Below are 9984 nucleotides of genomic sequence, written 5' to 3'. Positions count from 1 at the left end.
GGGCTCTGTATTAAATAGGCTGAAGGATGAGATGATTTCAAAGGCTTCTCTCCAGAATCTCTACTTCTCTCGAAAAAGTCCACTTCCCTCCAGAATTCCTGACTCCTTACAGAATCTCTGCTTCTCTCTGGAAATCTGCTTTCCTCCAGAATCTCTGTACCCAATGCTTCTACTTCCTCAGATCTGACATTAATCTCTAATTACCCAGCCTTGGGAGAGCACACAAAGGGGGAAGACTGGAAAGCCCATCTTTCTGAGACTGGGCTGCAAATCCCTTAGGAGAAGAAAGTTTTGACTCTGGGAGCTGAGGTTTCTGCATCATCAGCCTTGATCCTTTCACAAATCCACTGCCATACTCATCAAAATTAAAGATTCTTTGTGTTTATGGAGGGGATGCATTTACCAAGGTCAAAGACCACAGCAAAGTCTCCCTCCATGGTGACTAGTGCTCCTGCCTTAGCAACATCTCTGCTCTGCCCTCTGTGCTTACTGTGGCTTTCTGCCTCAGCCAAAGACTGTCCTGTGTTTACTCTGGCCATCTGTCTCAGTGGCAAACATCTTTATTTCTGTTCAGTCTGTTTAGGATGGACTTCTCATATTGGGGTTCATATGGGAGCTCTTATGCTTACAAAACATATCCTGGAGTTTAGCAGGATTTCCAGCCCTTGGTGCGTGCCTCTTAAATAGCCCTCATAACCATTCCCACTATGCCCATGCCCTTGCCACTGCTCTGTTTTGGCTTCCCCCTGCAGTCTTCCTGGACATTGCCTCAGAAGGAGCTTTCTGATACCCAGAGCTAGTCCTGTCTGGTCTGAAGCCTCCCTAGCACCCTATTATTCCCAACATACAGCCCACGTGTACAGCAGCTTTCTGCTCTTCTCAGGGGCCCCGCTACTTGGGCTAGCTCCTCCCTAGCCATCCTGCCCTGGGGGCAGCCATTCCACATGGGTCCAAGCACATGGGTGCTTCCTGACCTGTAGACCTCTGCACCTGCTGTTCTCTCAGCCTTGGCTCCCTCCCACCGCCTTCTCATGCTCATTCTTACTCACCTTCTGGGGCCTGGTTTAAACACTATCTCCTTCAGAAGGCATTCTCTGATGCCCCACGTTGAGCAGGATACCCTAACTCTGGGCTCCCCTGTGCCCTTGCTAACACCACACTGGGGCACGTATCCTTTTGTGTGTTCATGCCTGCCATCCCCATCAGATGGAAAGCCCATTGAGGGCATGGACTGTGGCTGACTCAGCTCTGTTTCCCCACTGCTCCTTCCAGGGCCCGGTTCCTGGGAGGCACCAGCAAATGTTTGCTGCATGAATAAAGGGGTGATCATTATCATTGTTTTGCTCAAAACTCTCTGGCTTCCGTCTCAAAACCGAAGCTAAGCCTATACCCTTTGGTGCCTCTTTGCTCTTTCCTCCACTCACCCCCACCACCACTCTCCAGCCTCAGTTTGCGCTCGCTGTTCCTCTGCCAGCAATGCTCTTCTTACAGATCTGCAAGCTCACTGCCTCACCTTGGATAGGTCTTTGCTCAAATGTCACCATCTCCTCAAGGCCTTCCTATCCACTCCACTGTTTTGTGTGGTCTCAGCCTATCGATAACCAATGTTGTGTCTGGACTGACCCTTGTAGTTCTCACGATTGCAAGGTGCCCTCAACGATAACCATCAGGAAACTTTAAAAAAATAAAGTCTTTTTTATTGGGGGCCATAGAGCGAGATCACAGTGGAGGGTAAGAGTATGGATCTCTGGGGTTCTGCTTTAATCAGGGTGCGGGGGGTGGGGGTACCTAGGGCTTCATGGGCTTGCTTTGTGAATTTAAGACATGAGTGGGGAATTTAAAGCATGAGAAGAGGAAAAGCAAGCTGCTGGGTGATTTTGATTTATGGAAATCAACTTAGATCTCTAAAACAGGAAATCAACTGAGATCTCTAAAACAAAGGAGCCTGGCGGAGGGGGAAGGCAGCCTGACTCTTTATCTAGTCATGTGGCTGGGAATCTGTTTACTGAGATAGCCACCTTTGAAGCAGATGCCTTGGCAAGTAAAGCTTAAGTCAGGCACTTGCATTACAAAAAAGAGAAAACCCAACAGTCAGGGTTTATACTACACCTACTTAAATGTTGGCCTGTTTCCATCTCCTGATTTATTACCATCTGATATACTATATATTCAACTTATTTTTCTCCTTTCTTTTTTGGCCTCTCCCATCCGGGCAGGTGTTTGCTCACTGCTGTCACAGATGAAATGCTCAATAAATATTTGCGGAATGAATGAATGCATGAACACATGGGTCTTGAAGTCAAAGACGGTTTCCAATGGGGCCTTAATATTTCTGCCAGACTGTGCCTCTCGTTCTTGGTGGGCTCAGATCAGGGAGACCAGGGAGGAGGTGGCAGGAGAGAGCAGAGCTCCCACCTGGGCACCAGAGAGGCCTTACTTTGCCATCAATGGCCACCTGATGCACAGGTGTGGGTACAGTGACCTCTTGCGGCCAAGGCCTATGACAGCATCGTCCTAGTTTTCACATGGGGCCCTCATGTCACATATGAGGTCTGAACAATGCTTGAAACAGAATGGAATGGATGGAGATGGGGTATAAGTATAACATACACACTGAATTTCAAAGGCTTAGAACAGAAAAATAGACCAAAATATCTCATAGTTTTAAAATAATGACATATTAATATTGTAATATCTTGGATCTTTAGTTCAGATATATTTATTTGGGTCAAGTAAAATACATTATTAAAAGTTTACCTGTTCCCCCCTCCTTTAAAAAATATGGCTTTAGAAAACTTAAAATTACACATTTGACTCACTTTATGTTTCTATAGGCTAGTGCTGAACCACAGCCAAAATCTAACCAACCACCCACCCACCTCCCAGTGTGGAGGGACAAACTCCAGCTAGGTGACTTCAGGCCAATTACCTGGCCTCAAGTGACAGCCAGTGAGATTGTGGTGCGGATGAAGTCAGCCGGGGCAGCATCCACAGTATGCACAGCACTCAAAGATAAGCATCCTGATTACTGTAAATGAGAGAGCCCATCAAGGGAAGCGGTTTTGCTTTACCCACTCCTGGCAAACATGACACATAGTGGGTCCTAAAGGAGGGTTAGGACTCTCCCGAGCATGCCCAGAACCTGGCAGAGTACTAGGCAAGCAGCCCTCTAATTTCTACTGGCTCTGGAATGGAAGGTTGTTCAGTTCTCTCCTCCCTGACACCAGTCCAGGCCCCCAGCCCCTCCTCCCTCAGACCTAGGAATCCAGGCCCCCAGCCCCTCCTCCCTCAGATCTAGGGGTCCCTACCTCCTACTCCCTCCTCCCTCACACCCAGGGGTCCCTGCCCCAGCCCCTCCTCCCTCAGACCTAGGAGTCCAGGCCTCCAGCCCCCTCCTCCCTCAGATCTAGGGGTCCCAGCCACCAGCCCCACCTCCCTCAGACCCAGGAGTCCAGGCCCCCAGCCCCTCCTCCCTCACACCCTGGAGTCCAGGCCCCCAGCCCCTCCTCCCTCAGATCTAGGGGTCCCTGCCTCCTCCTCCCTCCTCCCTCACACCCAGGGGTCCCTGCCCCAGCCCCTCCTCCCTCGCACCCAGGAGTCCTGGCTCCCAGCCCCCTGCTCCCTCCTCCTTCCGACCCAGGGGTCCCGGCCTCAGCTTCTGCGGGGTCAGCGGGGTCAGCGGCCTCCCGCAGTCACACCGAGGCCTGGGCGCAGCGCCCCTCACAGGCCGCCCCGCACTCCCCGGCGGCGGCGGCGGCGGCGGCGGCGGGGCCCGGCGCCGAGCGCGGGTCTCTGGGAGGCGGGGGCGGCCCCTCCTCGTCGCGCCCCTTGCCGATGGCCAGCCGGGGCCGGCCGCGCTGCAGGCCGTCCAGGAGGGCGCAGGCCTGGCAGAGCGCGCGGCTGGCCAGCGCCCCGCAGCGGGAGCAGGCGCCGGGGGGCGGGGGCCGCGCGGCCGGGGCCAGGGCCAGGCGCTCGGCCGAGTGCACCAGGTCCAGCGCCGCCGACGGCCGCGCCGCCTCCAGGAGCTTGAGCAGGTGGCGCGCGTGGCCGCGGAAGGCCTCGGGCGCGTAGACGCACTCCTCGGAGAAGTAGTCGAGGCGACGGAAGTGCGCGTACAGCACCACCTCCTTCTGCGAGGCCAGCTGCAGCGGGCGGCAGCGCGGCAACGCGCCCCCCTCGCCCCGCGAGCCCAGGCCCCCGCCCCGGGCCAGCCGCCCCGCGTCGCCCCGCAGGAAGTTCATGAGCACCGTCTCTGCCATGTCGTCGGCGTTGTGGCCTGGGGGAGAGAGGGGGAGCCGGTGAGGTGGGGGCGCACCGCAGGGCAGCCGGGCGGGGAGACGGGGAGGGGCCCGGAGACCAGCAGGGAGGGCCGCAGGGGCCATGGAGACCCCTGGGCGCCCCGGGACAGCCAGGTGGAGGCTGACGGTGGTCACAGTGAGAAAGAAGAGGGGAACACACACAGGTTCCCGGGGAGCAATTCGGGGTGCCCTCATCTGGCACCCACTTATCACCATCCCCGCCCGCCCTGTGCTAGTTGCCTTTTCAGGAAGGTAGTAAAAGTGCTTTAGGCTACAAACATTTCAGTCTCAGAAGTGTGCTTCACACTGCACAGGAGCCAAAGCAGCATTTATTTATTTTTTATTTTTTTAAAAGATTTTATTTATTTATTTATGAGAGACACACAGAGAGAGAGAGAGAGAGAGAGAGAGAGAAAGAAGCAGAGACACAGGCAGAGGGAGAAGCAGGCTCCATGCTGGCAGCCCGACGTGGGACTCGATCACGGGTCTCCAGGATCAGGCCCTGGGCTGAAGGCAGTGCTAAACCACTGAGCCACCCAAGCTGCCCCAAAGTCGCATTTAATAGTTAATGGAGACTCTCAAGTGAGCCCTTGCCCAATGCCTCTGGGAATGCACATCACCACATTCAGAAAGACCAGGGAGAAAGTTAGGGAATATTTATACAACAATCACCATAAAACAAGCTAAATCTCTACTTATTCTGTATCTTGTTATTTTATATTGGATAGTCCAGACAGTAGAACACTGGTTTTAGGGTTTCTCTAATTGGCCATAACTCTCCTCAGGGCCTTTGCATAAGCTGTTTCCTCTGCTCAGAATTTGACCCTCTGTCTGCCCTTCACTGGTTACAGGGTGGCCTACAGGTCTTGGCTCACTCTGGAAATGCTTCCTAACCCCTACTCTTCTCCCTTCCTGGATACACCTATTATAAGCCACCAAAGTCTATGTGATTTTCCTTAGTAGTACTTCTCAGGTTCTAATTATACGTGTGAGAGAAGAGCAGGAAGAGATACCGTCTGGTGCATCATCACAATGGCAAACATTTCTGCAATACCTACTGGTTTCCAGTCTCTGGTCCAAGTGCTGCACACATAACCTATCTAATTCCCAACAACCCTAGGACCTCAATATTATTAACAACCCCATTTTATACAAGAAGAAACTGAGGTTAGGCATTGCTCTGGGCTATATAGCTTGTATCTGGTACACAGTAAGTGGTCAAGAATTATGTGTTGAAGTGATGACCAGGAGAGAATAAGGGTCATCACAGAAGAGAGACCGACAGAGAAAAGGAATTCAAAGACAGGTGCATTCTAGACTACAGTTGGCTTCTGATGGATGGGACCACTTCACTCCCCTCCTTTTGTGAACAGGGACACAAAGAATGTCCTTTTTTTAATGTAGGGAACCAAGCCCCTGGAGACTACCCCTCCACCCCGTAGCTGCCAATGCCATTGATTACAGTGACTCAGAAGCTGGCTGCACCCATGCCAGGCACGCACGTCCCCTTCTCCATGTGCAGCTCCTCCCCCCAGGGCACACCCAACAGCGGCTCCTTCACCACCTAAGGGCTAGACCCTCGGCCGCAGGGCCCGTGCTCACCTGTCACGATGTGCGTGGCTCCCACGAGGCGCGCCCCTTCCTCCAGCGCACGGCGCCGCAGCACCCCGCAAAAGGTGCAGCAGGCGCGGCTGCGGCCGGAGCCGGCGGTGCTGCGGGCCACCGCGTCCATCGTCCAGCCCCCGAAGAGGTCCGCGTAGGCCACGACGGTGAGCGGGAGGTCCCAGAGCGCCGCCTGGCGCCGCACGGCCGCCAGCGCCGCGTCGCGGTAGCCGCCGATGCCCTCGTCCACGGCCACCAGGCGCAGCGAGACGCCCAGGCGCGGCGCCAGTTCGCGCAGCACGTGCGCCAGCACCGTGGAGTCCTTGCCGCCGGAGGCGCCCACGGCCACTACGGCGCCGGGTGGCAGCAGGCGGCCCGCCTGCACCGTGTGCAGCACCTCGGCCTCGAAGGCGGTGCAGAAGCAGGCGCCGCACAGCGCTTGGCCGGAGCGCGGGCGGCGGAGGGCGGCGCGCGCCGCGTGGCAAGAGGAGCACTGCGGGGCGGGCATCGCGGGCTCCGGGCGGGCGGGAAGGAGTTGGCTTCTCCTGGACAGGGAGAGCGAGAGGCAGGTTACATGCGGATTCCGATTTGCGGGGTCGTCGCCTCTGAGGAGGCTGCCAGCTAGCTGCCCTGCCCAGGGCCAGGCATGTGAAGGTAGAAGAGGCTTTTTCTGGACGTTCTGGCTTAAGGAGGCTTCGCACAATGCATCCCATTGTGCATCAAGTACAGAAGGAGTCTAAGACTTGGTATCCGGGGGAGAGACAACCATGATACACTCAGAATTAAGTTGTGTCCTCTGGGGGTATAGCAGTTGCATATTAAGACACCGTTTCACAGTTTCCAGGGAGGCCCTCTTTGAGAGCCGGAATCAGAGGGACACGGTGGAGACCTTTGATCTGGACTTCCAGGGCTGTTTAGAGAGCCTGGAAGGAGTCAGCAACCCTAAGGACAGAGGAGGCCTAGAGGGGCTGCAGCTCTGCCAGGGGAAGGCGGAGAAACAGGAAAGATCAACTGGATTTCACTTTGGGGTGAGAGGGATGGGATACTATCTCCAGGTGTGAGTCCATTGCATTCTCTGCAGAACAGGGTAGTCACCTCCTCCGGGGAGACACAGAGGCAGCATGGATCACATCTCCAAGGACACCAACTGGGGCTGCTTCTGTTCCGGAGGTGGTGTGGATGCGCCTCTAGGATTGGACTCAACTCTGCTCTGGTAGCAGAATCTCCCACAAGCTTCTGGGGACTTGTCAAAACATGGATCAGCCCATCTTTGACCCCTTTCTGTCCCTCTCTTCCTACATCGTTCCTCCCCAGCCAAACTCCAATCCTCCACCCACATGTTCCTTGGTTTCACATGCCTGGTAAACCCATAAAAATCCATCAGGCTCAGTACCCCCGCCCCAAGCCACTACTGCCTCCAGCCTGGCCTAGTGCAGGGATGTCTGAGCAGGTCACCCTGCTTCTAGGATTTGTCACAATATGTGGAATCACCTTATGTGACTTTATTCACTGTCTGTGACTTCCAGACGCAGGGCCAGTGCCATTCAGATCTCTAAAAGGCATCTCAAAATCTGGATTCCTGATTCTTCTTCCCACACCTGCTGCTTTTGCAATCAAGAGCAGCTCCATCCTCTCAACTGCTCAGGCCAGAAGCCTTGGGACCCAGGACCCTGGCCTGTTCTTCTTCCATCACTCTTCTCACTCTCCCTGTGGGTGACTCCAAATTGCAATGTCAAGTCCCAACCATTTATCCACATGTCTCACTGAGGCATCCTCTGACCTCAAACCCCAAATGCCATACAGCAAACCCTGTCTGACTGCAGCTTCTTTGCAGACCCAGAAACCAACACATCTCACCATCTGCAGAGCTGCCACCCTCATCTGAGCCACCATCTCTTCTCACTTTAGGAAAAGCCAGTGGCCTATGTGTGTGGCTGTCTGTGATCTGGTTCCCTTTTTCCCTGACCTCACCTCTCCCTATCCTCACTCATGCTGCACTCTACTCTCAAATGCTCCAGGACATACCTACTGCAAGGTGTTTGCACGGGCTCTTCCCTCCGCTCAGAGTACTCTTCCCTCCGCTCAGAGTACTCTTCCCTGTCACTGGGCCAGCAAGTAGTCCTTAGGAGCCATCAGCCGTGACTAGCAGGGGCATCTGTCACAGGTGTCCCTTGAAATGTTTTCTCTTTTGACTACTGATTCAACCCTCCCTCTGTTGTGGTTTATATCCTGCGGAGTCTCCAGTCTCTTCTGGAGCATCCTCTTCATTGTCCTTGGGTCCTGCCCGGCCCATTCTCCTTGTGGGTGACTCTGAATTGTAATGTCCATCTGGCTGGTCCTCCAAATGCCCCACTGAGAATCCTGGCTAGGCCTTTTCTCAGATCCCCAGTGCCCACAAGGGCCAGCTTCCCATTCCTCCCAAGCAGAAATCTGTTCTTTCCCAGCTGTTTCCTATCTCCTGGCTGCTACCACCCAACTTCTACCAACTCCTTCACAGGACAGGACAGGACATAAAATCACCTTGGACTCATCCCTCCTCTTGCCCTAAATCTACAGTCACCCAGTTCTGGGGGTCTGCCTCCTGAAGGCTGGAAGACCCTGGCAGGTGTTGAGTCTGTGCAGGTTGTCAAGAGATTCATAGGCCATGATATGAAGTTTGAATTTTATTCAGAGAGAGATAGGAGCCACAGAAGGGTTTTGAGCAGGAAAGAGATACAATCTGACTTATGTTTTTAAAGGATCTCATTGACTGCTGTGAGAGGAACATACTTTAGAGGGCAGGAGCAGAGGCAGGGAGGTGACTATGGCAACAGCCAGTGAGAGTTGCAAGTGGCCTGAGTGGGGGTGGTAGCAGTGGAGGTGGGAAGGAAGGGTGGGACTCTGGATCTGTTTTGAAGGTAGAGCCCACAGGATTTGCACAAGACTTGGATTGTGATGAAGACTCAGCTGATGAGAAAAGATGAATGGAGACTGACTTGGAGGTTTTGGCTAGAGCCCCCAGGAGGATGATGGGCCATTTCGTCAGGAAGGCACCAGGAATTCCATTTGGACATACCAGGTTTGAAATGTCTGCTAAAGCATCTTCCTGTCCAAGATTTTAAGGACCCAGCCTGGGTGGGGAGTCCCCTCCAGGCTCACAGAGCCCCTAGTCGGCTTCCATCCCAGCCTGACCACAACTCTATCCATCATAGTGGCAGACCTGTCCCCTTCGGGGTACTAAAGGCAGGGACTGGGTCTGCCTCCTTCTATCAGAACAGAGCTTTGAGGACACACTAGAGGCCTCCTGGATGTACCCGATGGCGTCGGGGTGGGCAGGGAGATGGTGGAATCCCCGCCTGGGGGGGTGGGGGGTGGGCAAGAGACAGGATGTACCGCAGCGTCCAAAGGAGGGATCCTGGCCAGAAGGCCTCTGGGACACAGGCGTTAGAGAATCACGGGGGCTAGTGTCACCACTCCCCGAGTCTGTCAACCTCACATGGCACCGCAATAAAGAGCGGTGGCCTACGGCCCATTCGCCGCAGGAGTTAGTACTTACCTGGACAGAACGCGGTACTAGGACGTCCAAACGGCCCCACACGCGGAAGTCTGGCACGGAAGTGGCTCCAGAGACTACGACTCCCAGAAGGCTTTGGAGGCTGTCTTGCCTACTACTCCCAGAGCCCCATGCGGCAACTCCGAAGCAAATGAGGCTGCTGGGCCTGCTGGGACTACAACTCCCAGCAACCCTTGCAGCTCCTTCCTCGGCTTGCTAATGTGTACTGCCCTGTTTCCTTTCGGCGCCTGCGCAAAGCATTAGGCCGGGTCAGAACTGTGAGGTGGTTGCTGGGTGGGTGGGTGTGTCTTTGCTGTGGCCGTACGCTGTCACCGTCACCGTGCAAGACACTCAAAAGACGAAGCAACCGTATTTGATCATTTGCTTTTGTGGGATTATTATAGGCCTTAAAAGCTATTGTAGGGCATTGATTTCTACCCTCGGAGGTGTCGTCGCAGGTGGGAATGGAAGGTGGCAGTGCAGTGCTGTTGGCGAGTGTGAAAGGAAGAGGTTGCGCATGCGCAGGGCAGAGTCCGAGCGTCGGGGCTCGGG

At 54.7% G+C, this 9984-nt stretch overlaps 1 protein-coding gene across 2 annotated transcripts; it reads right to left on the bottom strand.

The window, feature by feature from the left end:
- Window positions 1-2703: 2703 nt before the first annotated feature.
- On the bottom strand, window positions 2704-9609 carry CTU1 (cytosolic thiouridylase subunit 1). Of its 2 annotated transcripts, XM_025424088.3 has the most exons (3): window positions 9436-9609; window positions 5901-6445; window positions 2704-4276 (listed from the first exon to the last, which is right to left on the bottom strand). In XM_025424088.3, the coding sequence occupies exons 2-3, from the start codon at window positions 6406-6408 to the stop codon at window positions 3693-3695; spliced, it is 1092 nt and encodes a 363-aa protein (XP_025279873.2). In that variant the 5' UTR covers window positions 6409-6445; window positions 9436-9609; the 3' UTR covers window positions 2704-3692. The 2 variants fall into 2 exon arrangements, with proteins under 2 accessions (XP_025279873.2, XP_035566948.1); XM_035711055.2 differs by having other exon boundaries at window positions 5901-9609.
- Window positions 9610-9984: the final 375 nt, after the last annotated feature.

The sequence above is a fragment of the Canis lupus genome, chromosome 1 (assembly GCF_003254725.2).
Source record: "Canis lupus dingo isolate Sandy chromosome 1, ASM325472v2, whole genome shotgun sequence".
Classification (NCBI taxonomy): domain Eukaryota; kingdom Metazoa; phylum Chordata; class Mammalia; order Carnivora; family Canidae; genus Canis; species Canis lupus.
This window is presented reverse-complemented; position numbering and strand designations above follow the sequence as displayed.

What these genes read in the sequence shown, in the direction of transcription:
- CTU1 (XM_035711055.2), bottom strand. Translation starts at nt 6,408, where the DNA reads ATGCCCGCCCCGCAGTGCTCCTCTTGCCACGCGGCGCGCGCCGCCCTC. An exon ending in AGCCACGCACATCGTGACAG is followed by an intron (nt 4,277 to 5,900) that starts GTGAGCACGGGC and finishes TCTCTCCCCCAG; the next exon opens with GCCACAACGCCGACGACATG.